The 14,858-nt window shown below is 33.7% G+C and overlaps 2 protein-coding genes across 6 annotated transcripts; both read left to right on the top strand.

Moving 5' to 3' along the window:
- Positions 1-2,023: 2,023 nt before the first annotated feature.
- On the top strand, positions 2,024-4,565 carry LOC18036488 (zinc finger CCCH domain-containing protein 62). Of its 2 annotated transcripts, XM_024180030.1 has the most exons (8): positions 2,024-2,086; positions 2,258-2,404; positions 2,494-2,555; positions 2,774-2,825; positions 3,079-3,176; positions 3,496-3,594; positions 3,680-3,807; positions 3,911-4,565. In XM_024180030.1, the coding sequence occupies exons 3-8, from the start codon at positions 2,502-2,504 to the stop codon at positions 4,473-4,475; spliced, it is 996 nt and encodes a 331-aa protein (XP_024035798.1). In that variant the 5' UTR covers positions 2,024-2,086; positions 2,258-2,404; positions 2,494-2,501; the 3' UTR covers positions 4,476-4,565. The 2 variants fall into 2 exon arrangements, with proteins under 2 accessions (XP_024035798.1, XP_024035799.1); XM_024180031.1 differs by lacking the exons at positions 2,024-2,086; positions 2,258-2,404 and having other exon boundaries at positions 2,497-2,555; positions 3,065-3,176.
- A 349-nt stretch (positions 4,566-4,914) lies between these two features.
- Positions 4,915-8,927, top strand: LOC18036724 (peroxisomal (S)-2-hydroxy-acid oxidase GLO4). Of its 4 annotated transcripts, none has more exons than XM_024180026.1 (11): positions 4,915-5,122; positions 5,739-5,888; positions 5,966-6,090; positions 6,168-6,292; positions 6,467-6,591; positions 6,803-6,860; positions 6,997-7,059; positions 7,253-7,322; positions 7,656-7,756; positions 8,365-8,469; positions 8,666-8,927. In XM_024180026.1, the coding sequence occupies exons 2-11, from the start codon at positions 5,746-5,748 to the stop codon at positions 8,843-8,845; spliced, it is 1,095 nt and encodes a 364-aa protein (XP_024035794.1). In that variant the 5' UTR covers positions 4,915-5,122; positions 5,739-5,745; the 3' UTR covers positions 8,846-8,927. The 4 variants fall into 4 exon arrangements, with proteins under 4 accessions (XP_024035794.1, XP_006426743.1, XP_024035795.1 ...); XM_006426680.2 differs by having other exon boundaries at positions 4,916-5,066; XM_024180027.1 differs by lacking the exon at positions 4,915-5,122 and adding an exon at positions 5,130-5,216.
- Positions 8,928-14,858: the final 5,931 nt, after the last annotated feature.

The following is a 14,858-nucleotide window of genomic DNA, read 5'->3' as shown; positions in this document are numbered from 1 at the left end:
GGGAGAGAGAGAGAGAGAGGTGCCTCGAAATGATCACCAGATGAAATGATATGATCAGAGTCGAGCTCACATAGATAATGGTAATAATCATTAAAGCTGAAGTAAGTTTATTATTATATTATTGCGAGCCACAGACTGTTTAATTATTTTAACTTATCATCAGTCTTATTCTTTACGACACGTTTTTAGCAATCCCCATTGACATTACTCTAAACAAATTTTCTTATATTGATATAGCAGAAATTAAGATGGCTCATGCATAATTATAGAAGTAATTACGTTGTTGAAATACTGGTGCTTGAGTAGACAACTAGTCATTTCCTGTTGAAAATTGAACTTCCAACTTTTGTGGACGTGCTTGTACGTATGGTGAAAGGTCTGGATTCCCAAGCTTCAGAAATTTTAAAATACGTATGAGCTATTATATTATCCATATAATAAATAATAATATCATAACATGTGTATATTTATTTTGAATCATTATTATATAAGTGGTGATCATATTAAATTTAATTACATTTATCATGCATATATCAATTAATTATAGTACATCTGAGGTATTCTATAATTTCTCCTTAAGCCGGTGTAGAGGTTATAAGTCTTTTTTTGGTCTGTTTGACATAGCCTTTTAAAGGCAAATTAAAAGTTTATCGTGTATTTAACTTTTAGACTTTGAAATTTCATTTATCGTGTATTTAACTTTTAGACTTTGAAATTCCATAGACACTCAAATATGAGGTATTCTATAATTTCTCCTCAAGCTGGTGCAGAGGTTATAAGTCTTTTTTTAGGTCTGTTTAACATAGCCTTTTAAAGGCAAATTAAAAGTTTGTCGTGTATTTAACTTTTAGACTTTGAAATTTCATAGACACTCAAATATGATATATTCTATAATTTTTCCTCAAACCGGTATAGAGGTTATAAGTTTTTTTTTAGGTCTGTTTGACATAGCCTTTTAAAGGCAAATTAAAAATTTGTGGTGTATTTAACTTTTAGATTTTGGAATTCCATAGACACTCAAATTTGTCGTCCACGTGTTCCTTCCCCACTTAATGCTTTAAAATATTGTAATAGATTTTGATAATATAATATTATAAAATCTTTTTACAACACCGACGTTAATATTCATATTTTGATAAGCAAGTTTACACTAAAGAATAACTCTAATACAATTATATAATTTAGACACTCAAATTATAAATACAGTGTGACAAAAAAAAATTATTAGAAGATAAAGACGGAGAAATCAATATTAAATCTAAATTTCTAACGATTTCTCCAATGACCATAGGCACCAGGTGCACTCCGGCTCATTCGAACTGTGCCCGAGTGAAGTTAGTAATGTCGAAGTAATTGTGAGTAACTTGCAATACTAATCAATGAAAATATTTTAATATTTCTATTTTCTTGTCAAAACTTTGTAATGCAATTTTTTTTTAATCGAAGTAGCATCGTTAATTAAATAATTAAAAAATCCTAATCAATGAAAATAATCCGCCATAACGATTTAATTATATAATTGATCCATTCTGCACAAGCTCCAAAAAATTTCAAATCCTCAACGGCCATATTTACTTTTGTTTTTGGTCGAAAATTTCCTTTCATTCTGGCAATTCGATTTCAAAAGCGAAAGCAAGTTGTTACGGTTTTTACCTTAAAAGGTTTCTGCGGAAGAAAAATATGAATCAATAAAACCAGAAGAAAGCAAAAGAGTAGCGCGTCAATGGCAGCTCCTGAGTCTGAGCAAGTAATATTCATCGAAGAAGGAGATGATGAATACAGCACCGACAGTGGAGGGTCCGACCCGGGTTATGATTCGGATTTAGACCCGAGTTACAGCCCTCTTGAGGACACCCATGCCACCTTCTCAAAGCTCTCAATTGGGAAAAAGTCCAAGTCTCGGTTAGATTTTTATTTCAACGATATTTAAATAAAGATAAAATTTTTTCCCTTTTTATCTTGGCCTTGTTCTAATAATAGATTTTCTTTTCTTTTTTTATTTATTTTTTCATGTCTAGCATTGGCAAAGATTTGGATGTGGGTGTTGATGAAATTGAAGAAAAAGTAATCCAGAAGATCATTGAAGGTATATTTTTTTATTTGTTGCAAGTAAAAATCAGAACTTTTGTAATGGGTAAGGATATTGCTTTAACAAAAATTTGAATTTTGGACAAATACATGATTAGTTTAAACAGGATTCCATTGTTCATGCATTATAAATCTGCAAACTTTAATGATCACTTAACTGGGTTTTTAGTGTTTTTGGCTGCTTTCAAATTTTGGTGGCAGCCGGGCAGCAAGAGAAATTGAAAGTGGAGCAATGTAAAGTTTATTTGAGGAACAATGGATTGAGATTGACGGGCAATAAACCCACACTTATTCAGCGTATAAAGGAGCATCTAGAGTAATTTCAACTTTTTTTGTGAACTAATAATTTCACTTACGACCTATAACACTTTGATTTCCTTTTTTTAATCTTTTGATACTTTTCAGAATCTCAAATGGTGGTGGAGAGAGAAGGTAGCCAATCTTTAGCTTTGTACTGGACTGTAAAGGTACAAATTTGATTCATTAATTTTCTAGATTTACAGGTCTGAAAAAAATGTCAGTTCATTGTAACACTTGTTGGTTGATTTACTTATAATGCATTAGAATAGAATACACACACCTCTTCCAGCCTTCCCCCCTGATACTAGTATAGTGTAGTTCTAGTAACCCTACTTTTATTTTTGTGTTTGTACTCATTACCCTAATACTTACCGATTAAATGCAGGTGATGCTTGCACAGGCGACGTTGTTATGTTTGAACAGAATGTTTACAAAACGTAAGCTAGTGGTCAATGACTCTATGTTTATGTGCCGAAAATACAAGTTCAATGAAACTGGCATTTAACCTCCAATATCTGCCAAAGAATACTAATTCTGTCAATACATTATTTGATTTACAAATGTAACAATGACAGCAAATACTTTAGATTTGCTAGTATCACTGTGCTCTTTTCTCAAAGTTGTTTTGCAACCGTTGAGTGTTTTGTTCTTACCTTATTTCTACATCATTAATTAGGTTTAACATAGCAGCTTGTAGTGCAAGTGGTCCCCCATGTGGCAAAAGGATTGTTGCTGGCCGCATTATGAAAGAAAGCTATGGAGCAGCCAAGCAACAACATACATTTACAGTGAGTCATAAGCCCTATATAATTTGGACTTTGGGAGTTTATTGGAAAGCCATTAATCATAGAAAATCTATGACTATTCTTGCCCTGTCATGTCTTAAATCTGTTCAGTTATCTGGGTTTATGCATTAGGGTAATGATATTTCTTGATTTTGCGGTATGATCATTTCAAGCAAATTTGATGGATGGAATTTCTCTAGTTGGTTCACCTACAATTGAGATAAATTTTCTAGGAGTAAATTTTGAACAGGCAGATGCTGTATTTTAAATTCCGTCAAAATAATTATTGTGATTAAAGTGCTGTTTTTGGCTAATCTTTCAGATAGAGGTACTTTGGAGCAAAGGGGAGAAGCCACTCCCTCCACTTCGTCCTCTCCTAATTAAAGGTCGAAACCTTTATCGTCTGAAGACCTTGAGACAGGTTTGCACAGAGCTGAAGTTTCTTCTTCCTATTATCTGTGGATCCTTAAATATTAACCCAGCTTTGCCCATATTGTTGCTGTCAGAGATGGGAAGACGAAGGGGAGAGACACAAGGTTTTGATGGAGAAGCACTCAAGGGGTTTTATTGCAAGGTCTAATAGAGAAATACGGATCCATGGAAAGGAAAAGAGGAAATTGCTGAAAGCAAATAGGTATAATTTCACATAAAAATGAAGAAACTCAACCATGTTATTTTAAGATGTCCATAAATCATGTTATTTTAAGATTTACATGCTTACGTTGTTTGTTCTTCAGGATGTCCATAAATCAGGTTCCAAAAAGTTGCCAGTCTCAAATGAATTTAACTGTAACAGAAAAAGTGGAGATTCTGTCTCAACAACAGCTAGCCTTAAATATGGACTCTAATCAAATGAAGAATGGACCTCAGCAGTTATCAGTTCAACCTCAAAAACCAAGCTTATCAGTCGATCATAGGAAGGTGGCAGCTCAACCTCAGCTTTCTGCTGATTCCAAAAAAGCAGCAAAGCTGCTTTCACAATTGGTAGAGCAGGAATTGGCAGTAATGCAGAATAATTGCCAGACACAGGTTCCTCAAGATCCTATTGTTAAGCTCAGCAGCATTAGGGAGGCTCCAATCAATAGACAGCGATTGAAAAGCATTAACCATCATCCTCCAACATGTCCACCTCAGGAACAAAGCTGCATGAAACAACAGCTCCGCCCATATTATCCTAAGGGAAGATGCTATTTTGGAGACAACTGCAAATTCTTGCATGAACAGAGAGACAATGGTGATCAAAGACGCGAGTACAGGTGGCATCACGGGCTGCCTAGACAGTCTGAAAGGCGTGGAAACTGAATATGCAAAAACATATAGATGTTACAATGTTGAATGCTTTGATTTTTGCTCATTGTATGCGTTTTGTTCTATTTGGGCCATCCTACAATAGGCCCAGTTCTTACTGTCTGGACTCTAGACAGTAAGCCCAATGGCAGTCAGTTTTCGTGTGAACATGACTGCCTGTTTCAACAAAAGAATGGATATAAAGATTTTTTGTTAAATTTCTAAATTTTGTAAAATAAAAATATTTAAAATCAAACGCTTTATCTATGGTAACTAAAATTAATCTTGATTCTCACTTCATTTTATTTTTGTCCTTATATATATATAGAGAGAAGGCAAGTGATGGTACAATCCAAGAAGAGGAAGTAAAAATAATAAAAACGTAAGGAATATACGGAGCCTGTATCCACCGTGCAAGCCCAAGAAAACAACAAAATTCTGAAAAATGATAGAAGTTGACAAGACTATAATTGTAGGAAACACGTCAAATGACAAATAAGTAATACTAATCCTTTATATGCTTCTTGACTTTGACTCTGCCCCCGACTCACTGTTGTAATCTGCTTCACGATCGACCTTCATCAGTTGAAATTTTTAGTCATTCGGGTTCATTTCTTTACAAAATTCTATTGTTTAAGTTTGATTAATAGTTATTCGAATCGGTATCTTTATTCTCTCTCTTTCAGGAAGTTTTTTTTTCTGATGTCGTGATTCGTAAGCATGTTTTGATCATGATGAACTTGCCTGTGAGCTTAAGTACGTGAAATGCTATATTGGATCATGGTGATCTTACTGATTTTGATAGATGTGAAGCATTATTTAGCTGTTATCATGTGCTAGTGTGTATGTATGTCTGTATGTATCTTAGAAATTACATGTATAATGGATCATTGACAGATAAGAAAGCGCTTAAATGTTACTTTATTGTATACGGTATATTTCTTGACGGTATGACGAGAACACCGTACACTGAAAATTTACAGAAAGAAAACAATATTTCCGTTATAATTTAAAACAAGTGTTGTGTGTTATAGAATGATCCTGAGAACCGTTTTTCTTTTTCTTTTTTTGTTTTTTTTTTGGGGGGGGGGGGGGCTATGCAATGTTGGCATATGATTTGTTCACTTCCGAAGAGAAGTGTCACCTATTACAGGATTTTCTTGCTATATCCAAATGCTGCTTTAAGTTTCTTGAAATGAATTATTCTGATTTATGCATGCAGTATGTAGCATCTGGGATTGATTTACTTGAAAAGTTGATTAATGTCCACGTTTGCAGGTTTCAAATGGCAGCTGAACCTGTTAATTTGAATGAGTTCCAAGAATTGGCAAGGCTGGCCCTTCCAAAAATGTATTATGATTTCTACGCTGGTGGAGCAGAAGATGAACATACCCTAAAAGAGAATGTGGAAGCCTTTCATAGAATTACGTAAGACAAATGAGTTTCAATGAGTATCTTAGAACTAGATTCAGAACTTTCAAATGGATTTTTATTATATCTCTCAGGTTTCGGCCAAGAATTCTTGTCGATGTCAGCAGAATAGATTTATCGACTACTATACTTGATTACAAAATCTCGGCTCCCATTATCATTGCTCCAACGGCTTTGCATAAGCTTGCAAACCCTGAAGGTCTTATTCCTTCTTCAAGATGTACATCATGAAGATTTTGTACAAATTCTAACATTAAGTGTTTGTATATATTCCAGGAGAGGTAGCCACAGCCAGAGCAGCAGCTTCATGTAACACCATAATGGTTTTATCCTTCACATCTAGCTGCTCCATAGAGGAGGTTGCGGCCAGCTGCAATGCTGTTCGCTTCTATCAATTATATGTAGTTGGCTTGTCTTGGGCTCTTTCTTTTTTCTTTTTCCTTTTTTATTTTTTATTTTCCCCTCCTATTCTTATTAGGAAACTGCTCATTTTTTTGAGCAACAACTATTTTCTTCTTTCTTATAATGTTACTTAAAGGGTTTGAACCACACTATGGCGTCCTTTTTGTGAATAGGTATTCAAGAAACGAGATATAGCAGCTACTCTAGTGCAGAGAGCTGAAAGGAATGGTTTTAAGGCTCTTGTCCTAACTGCTGATACTCCAAGACTTGGTAGAAGGGAGGCAGATATAAAGAACAAGTGAATTATCATCTTTTTTATCTTTGGTTCTATATATTCCAAGTACTACCACATATAATTGAATTGAAACTTTGGTTAAAAAAACCTTTTAGGATAGTGATATGACACAAATGTTTGTATTGTGACATCAAAAGAAATATATAGTGCCCTTTACCTTTTATTTGGGTACAGTAAACATTGTCTTTTGAATCTCACTCAACAACATCTGCAGAATGATTACACCGCAGTTGAAGAATTTGGAAGGCCTCTTATCAACCAAAGTCAGCTCTGTGAGTGTTACAGTTTCACTTATTTATTTTTTGATATTTCTGGTTCTCAGCCGGCATTTACTTTTACTGCTTGTTTAAACTCATAGACTATATCTATAATCCTTTACTTTAACTTAATGGATTACACTTTTTGCAGGATACAGGTTCGAATTTAGAAGCTTATGCCAAGGAGACCATGGATGCTTCTTTAAGTTGGAAGGTAGAGATCAGTGAAGTCTTCACCTTTTGTATATCAAGAAAAAATCTGTCCAGGCTGTAAATATATCAAGAAAAAATAAGTGTGTATTATTCAGCTACTTAGAACAAATGCTTCTGCAAAGTTTTGAGTTGGCTATTGATTTCAATACTCTCTGTAAAGTTTTGAGTCTGAAGAATATCATATGCTTCTGCAGGATTTAGAATGGCTAAGATCTATTACAAAGTTACCAATTTTGATCAAGGGGATACTTACTCGTGAAGATGGTAAGATCAAAGCTCCATCTGATGATATGAGTATTGCTTTGTTTTGTTTTCCATTTAGCCTTAGACTAAAAGAGGATTCTTTTCCATTTATACACTGTGAGTCTCTAAGCCAGAGGTTCATTTATGCAGTGATTCGGTAGTGGGATTAGAGACTTAGAATTAAACTTTGTAGAATTGGAGATGCCAATCATCCAAATGAAAATATTCTTGTTAAATATTCTCTCCTCACGTCACTATCTATCTCTTTTATGAATTTCATCAGAAATATTTTCATTTTTTTTTGTGAGTTCCTAATTGAAGATTTGTTAATTGCTTGGTTTCTAAAATTTTCAGCAATAAAAGCTGTGGAAGTAGGTGTTGCTGGGATTATTGTCTCCAATCACGGAGCTCGACAGTTAGATTATAGTCCTGCCACTATTTCTGCTCTGGAAGAGGTGACTATAAATTTCACACCACTTTTAGCATTCTAAACTGCAGACAATATGATCTAGATTTGTATATAGATCTAAACTTACTTCACTTTTACAAGTACGTAAATAATTGTGAGTATTGAATTGATTACAAATATGTGTCAGTTTATTTTGATTAATGTTGATTAGTAGAATGCATTCTAAAATTTTTTTAAGACTGTAAAAGGGAATCCAAACTGACAACATTGCTGCTGCCATTGTATTTAACTTGAAAGGTTGAGAAATATCATATTATTAAGGATGACATAATTCTCCTAATTAATATTCTGAGTTTTAATTTAAGGCATATGAATTAGGAAACAGGAGACGCAAATCTATTGGGTGATCATAACAATGCTAATGCATGTAGTTTTTGCTAGTTTTCTGACATGTAGACAATGGAACTTGCCGTTTCATGTATTAATGATGGAGATCTTGTAACAATACATTTTTCGATCTAACTAGCTCGATGTAGAAATGACCAGCATTTTGGAATAAGATATGTGTCCACTGACAACTTTGGGTTACACAATAGATTTTACCAAGGAAATCGTAACCAATACATTTTATACTTGTGAACCCTGGGCTTGCAGGTGGTTCATGCCGTTAAAGGAAGAGTTCCAATTCTTATGGATGGAGGAGTGCGGCGAGGAACAGATGTTTTCAAGGCATTGGCCCTCGGTGCACAAGCTGTACTTGTAAGCTTTTCACAACTTCACCCTTAAGTTTTTGAATTTCAGTGGTGAGACTCTGGAGCCACCTTTCTTTTCTCTTTTGTTAACAGTTGATTCCAGGGACACAAAAGTAACATAGAAATTTATTTCAGCTGCAGTACTACTTTTGTTCGGCTCCTTATTTGATTACTAAACAAATGTATGTCATATGTTACTCCAGATTGGAAGGCCTGTAGTCTACGGCCTTGCTGCAAAAGGGGAATATGGGGTGAGACGCGTCATTGAAATGCTGAAGGATGAGTTTGAGTTGACCATGGCCCTTACTGGCTGTCCTAGTGTGAAACATATTACCAGGAACCATGTGAGAACTGAGCATGAGAGAATCCATTCGATGCTGTAATATTATTTTCTGTTGCAGAAATGTCTAAATGTATGGATGAATTAAACCATGAGCAATCATTTAAACTAATTAAATTTGAAGTATTTTTATGGTTTATAACATTCTTTTGTCGATTGATTTTGTGACTCTGTTTCCTTGCACCATCTAGGACAAGCTAGCAAAAGGCCACGGACCTAAAGTGCCTAATATGCAAATGCATCAAACAAAGTGAAATTTTGGTAAAATTTGGCTCAACGTTTCAGTCTGAATTGGTGGCTTCAACTCCTGCTCCCATATCCAAAATTATGTGAGCATCACAGAAAAATGAAGTTTAGTGGAACCCTTCGTCGAACTTATGTATATTGTATCGAATGCAAAAGAGGCCACAGAGGAACAAAAAGCATCCGTTGCTGAATAACATGAAAATAAAAGGACTTACCAGTTGCTACATTAAAATAAATTGTTTTGGTATATTGTACAAAGACAAAAGTTAACAGCATATCAATCACCCTCTTGTGCTTCAATCTTCTACCTTCGCTGTGAAAGACAGACATAAAAAGAGCAACGAAAATATTTCTAGTGGCTAGTTCCGGAAACCAAGTGACAGAACAAAGGGTCATGATTCATTAATATCATTTAGAATTAGGCAATCCAGCCTCTATTCCCTGATATCTTGTAATCGGATCTGCCATCATCCTGCAACTGGTAACTTGGAATGATCCAATTCCTTTTCCTTGCAGAGCTTCAATACATGATTCAAGATTTGGAAATATCAAGGATGATAAGGATTGGAAGTCAATGTCCTGCATTGCCTGCTTTAAAAGCAATGCTAGACTACATATACAAATTCATTTCTTAAATAGTATGATGCCTCTTGACGAGAACTGAAGAAGAAAAAAAATAACCTGACCTTTGTTTAAAGCAGTCAATATCATACTATTCGAGGTTTAGCAATAGCCCATCCAAAGCGTCCTATCAACTTTCTTCCCTCGACGGCCTTTCGCACCCTTTCTGACTTCAATGCAATCTCCATTTTTTGAAAGTTGTATTACACTCTGAGAAACACCTCAAGATTGAAGAATAATGATTATGAAGTAGTAAAGGAGTTTAAACTGTAACATAACTATAAGCAAAAGCTTTAAGATAACGTTTTCTTTCTGTTTCAAAGGGGAAGGTTCTGTCTCAGCCCCCATCATCTTTGGAGACTTTGAAGTAATTGCTCTGCACTGAGATATAATTTTACAATTCTATTGATTAGTTGCTGTGCCTAGTAGCCAGTTCTACATTCTGAAAACCAAGACCAGGAATGTGATATGTGTGAGTTGAAGAGATTAACTTACCAAATATTTGATATCTGAAATGTGGCACGAGATATAACTTTTGATTCCTCTCCAGTATGCTTCTCACACCATTCTCCTGGAAAACAAAACCAATAAGATCAAATTATCCAGTGATGTCATCGATAATTTCTAAGTGAAGAGAACAATACCTTAAATTAACATCTCTTTTACAAATGCAGGTGGTTGCATATCTATTTTATATACGACAAAAGATTACAGGATCATGACAAACCAAAAACGAATTCTAAAAATCAAACTATGTAAAAACAAGGAGAAGTGTTACTTGTGTGTCTGTTGCAGTTCAACTGCATAAGAAATCTTGATACGAGAGTTCTTTTGCCTCTCTGCTGTTCCCTTTTTATAACAATTTTCCAACACAGGACATGAAATGATCTTCAAATATAGTGTTCAAGGACAGTGGTCATCCGGAAGTGTCTCTAATTTGGGGCAGAATCCAATTGTTAATGAATGAAGACTTGGCATGATTACATAATGATGCCCTCTTCATCGATTTATATTTCGACTCTTTCCATACTTTCATTTTCTGAAAAACAAGTCAATTCAATTTAGAAAAAGCAACAAATGGTTTCCCACGACTTTGATCTGTTCCCAAAAATTCATTCCCCACCTTTTACAAGTTCTTCATCCTTCTTGTAATCAGTGACTCAAGGGCTGCCAATTCTCCCAAAGGAGGCAATTGCACTAAGTTCATGCACCAATCTAATGCCATAGACTGCAACTTAGATAACAACATTATTCTCAGGCGAGAAATCCTGTTACCTCTATGGTAAAAAATGTTTAAGGTCTCAAGATTTTGAGGCAACTGTAAGCCCTCAAGACGGTCTTCATTATCCTTATTCTTCCTCCCTTTTTATCATTATTATCGAAACTTATACACACAGCAAGGAGATTTTCCATCTCCGAAAGTTCTGCTTTGCAAATCTCATCCTAATTCACATTTCCCAGCATTTTTTTATCGTAAGAGATCCCTAGAAGATGGATCAGGCTTTTTAGACATTCAAGTTTACTAGCTTTTATCATCAGTTCCACCACCGACAATGAATTCACTTAGTGTCCAAAATCTAACTGCATCTTTCAATTCCCTTTGGCATGTAGCTAAGTGGAGTCCCAACATTTTCTCCATGCCTCAGCTTGATCAACTTCCCCATCCCTTGAGGCAAATTTCTGAGACTGCTACGCCAACTGAGCTCCAAGGTTTGTAAATTATACAACTTGCACAACATCTCAGGCAATCTTTTATCTTTTTGTTGTTAGACTAGTTAAGGTACCTTAAATGTATTAATCCTTTTATTCCTCTGGGAACCACTTCAATCACTTTACACCAAACACTATCATGGTTACTCAAATCCAGTGTCCTCAGACACGTCAACTGATCAAACACCTCAGACAGAACTATGCCCTTGATGAAATACCCTTCACGCTCAACCACAAGGCTCCGCGGTTTCTTTTGAGTGTAAACTAAAATAGGAAAGAGGTCATCACTTTCAAACATTATCATTAAATTCTGAATTTTTTCATGAGAAGACTCTTAAGTGACACTTGTAATCAGAATCCTTGACCTCTGCATTCAAACTATCACTTTCTGTAAGACACTGAGCAAAATCATGCACTATGGAGTGCATCTGGCACCTTATTATTTTACCATCAAACTCATTTCTTTGAAAATCTGGGAATAAAGAGCATGAGGCTAAGTTTCTAAAGTACTTTTCTCCTCTTAACTCCATATCTTCCCTTCCCTCCAGCTTAAGATAACCCTGAGCCATCCATAACTTGACCAATCAATCTGTCTCTATCTCATAGTTTTTGGGAAAGAAGGCACGTGTTTAAATAGTGATGATATTGAGATTAACTCATTTATAATTTGTATATTCTTAATTAATAGTTGCCAATTTCTCACTTTAATGTTGTTCAAGAGAAATTCATTTCGAGAGAGAATTAAGAGTTGATCTGCGGCCACCTCTACAAAATCTTCCACGTAATGTCAAAAATACTTTTCCCTTTTTTTTCCCCCTAAAAAAGACTCTTTTCATTTGTAAAACTTTTATTTTGTGTAACTTTCTCACAGTTAATTTTTTTTTACAGTATTATTTTATTTAAATCTTGATATCTCTATTATTCTATTCAAGCTTTCTTTCTCAATAAAAAAAAAAACTTCCTAAAAATAAAAAATGATTAATATAAAAAAAAGATCAATATTTTAAGTTTGTGCAAGAATCAATTATATAGATTGAGAAGAGAGAAAAAAATATAATATATTGTACAAATAAAATAAATTTAAGTGAGAGACTAAAAATATAAGTAGTATCAATTTTATTTATATTTATCCTTATATGTAATTATAATAAAATAAGAATTTAATGAAATTAAAAAAAAAATGCTAATAGTCCAACTCGAAAATTAATTTTTGGTCTACTAAACTTCATCCCAAATTTTTTATAACAAAAATTTCACCATCACGGCTATGCCACCTGACACAACTTAAAAGTAAATTTTAACTCCCAAGTATAAGAGTGTTTTGTTGTATTATAACTCGGTGAGTCCGAGGTCGATCCACAGAGAAAAGATTTAATTAGTTTATTTTATTTTATCTAAAAATTGAAATTAAAACTTGAATATAAACAACTTAATTTAAATGAAACTATGGAATTGAACTAGTTAGGGTTATGGATCCACTCTTAGAAATAAATAAAACTTACTAAATTCTTTTTGCCAATTTGTTTTAGATTTATTACCCAAAATATTAATTATACAAATTATTATTATTTTCCCTTTAATTTTATGATGGATTAAGTATTTATTGTGCCAAAATTTAATTTGTCTTCAATAAGTCAAAATACCATTTCACCATGCCTTATATTAAGATCTTAAGAATTTATTGTGCCAAATTCATTTGTTTGTCTACAATAAATCAAATTTTCAAAATATAAAACATGTATAAAATTAAATAGAAAATAATTTAATTTATAAAATTAAAAATAGAATTTGATTAAATCATATTTATTTCCTAAGAGTTTCACCTTCCCCTAATTAATATTATTTAGTTAAGCATAATTAAAATAAAAAGTAGTAAAATTGAATTACTTATAATTAAAAGGAATAAAAACAACTAAAATTGGAAATAAAACTAATTTTATTAATGATAATAATTATACAAAATATTAAAAACACACCTGAAAATCAAGATTACAAGGAGATGGAGAGAATTTGAGAAGAAGAGAGTTGTAGAGAGATCATTAAAACATAAAAATGAGGCTCTATTTATAGAAAAAATAAATTCATAATCTAGTGCTTTGCGGTCCATCATAGGCTTCATGCATGTGCTCCTCACAACCCTTAGATCAAGATCCAATGGCTGGTCAAACTTCAAAAGTCAACATCACACATGGCATCATTTGACTCGTCCGATTTGCCCAAAGAACGGTTGAGATTTGGCGGGTTAATGGGTGGATCGGGTCGACCCAAATACAAAGATTCGGATCCTCCAACTTGCTTCACCAACCATTGCCACGTGGCACAATCATGGCCATTGAATCATGAACGGTTGAGATTTGGTCAAGATTGCCAGCTATCCCATGCACTCATATCTATTGTAAGCTCATTTCATCATCCAATCAGTGCTCGGTTAACAAGAAAAGTCAACTTTTTTTATACAAGCCCAATTTTAATCCGATCTTGACTGATCTTAAGGTTTTCGGACCTCCGGAATCCAAATTTGACCTCCGTTTATCTGTTTGGAGCCTTGAAGTACGTGAAATTAATATTTTTCCTAATAAACACATAAAAATACACATAATTAAATATATTGAAAACATAATTAATAATTCATAATATATTACATAAACACAAATATAAATTATAACATAAGCATAAAATAACATATTATCGCTTGATAATTAAACAATTTTTAATACTAATCACACCCTCCAACCAGCTTATTGCTAGCCCTCTAGTAATTAAAGCGTTATATTAAGATTTATAAAATTCACATGCAAGTTAATAGTTGTTCATCTATCCTCTAAATTACCAAATAAATGAACTCTCCCTAATTCCTTTACCACATTGATGTTCACTCATTATCCAGAATATCATCAAACCTTCTTTTGTGCTCAAGTAATTAACACAATACTTATGGGGCTTCATTAAAAGAAAAACAACATTTTCGTTCTAAAATTCATTAGAAATTATATCTTAAGGCAATAGATTATTCACACATATTTTTTTTTTTATATATTACATTTCTAACCCGTGTAGCGAGCTTTAGGTCAGTAACTCCCAGACCAGTTGACCTTAGGGCACTAGGTGTTGAAGCACCCCTACGGACTTAATTACTCGGGTTTCTAATAAACAAACAATATATCTATTACCCATGTAGCGAGCTTTAGGCCAGTGACTCCCAGACCAGTTGACCTTAGGGCACTAGGTGTTGAAACACCCCTACGGACGTAATTACTCGGGTTCTAGATATAGAAAAATTAAAAATAATTTTTTTTTCTACTTTTTTTTTGTTTTTTTTTTGTTTTTTGTTTTTTTGGAAATATACACTTTCTACTACCTTAGATACTATTCCTAATAAATCAAAAGAACTAAATGCTGTAAAATTTTAACTTACAACCCACTAGTATGTGTCATAGTGTGTGTGTGAAGAAGGATTCAATAATACATGTTAAATGAGT

The sequence above is a fragment of the Citrus clementina genome, unplaced genomic scaffold (genome assembly GCF_000493195.1).
Source record: "Citrus clementina cultivar Clemenules unplaced genomic scaffold, Citrus_clementina_v1.0 scaffold_7, whole genome shotgun sequence".
NCBI lineage: Eukaryota > Viridiplantae > Streptophyta > Magnoliopsida > Sapindales > Rutaceae > Citrus > Citrus x clementina.
This window is presented reverse-complemented; position numbering and strand designations above follow the sequence as displayed.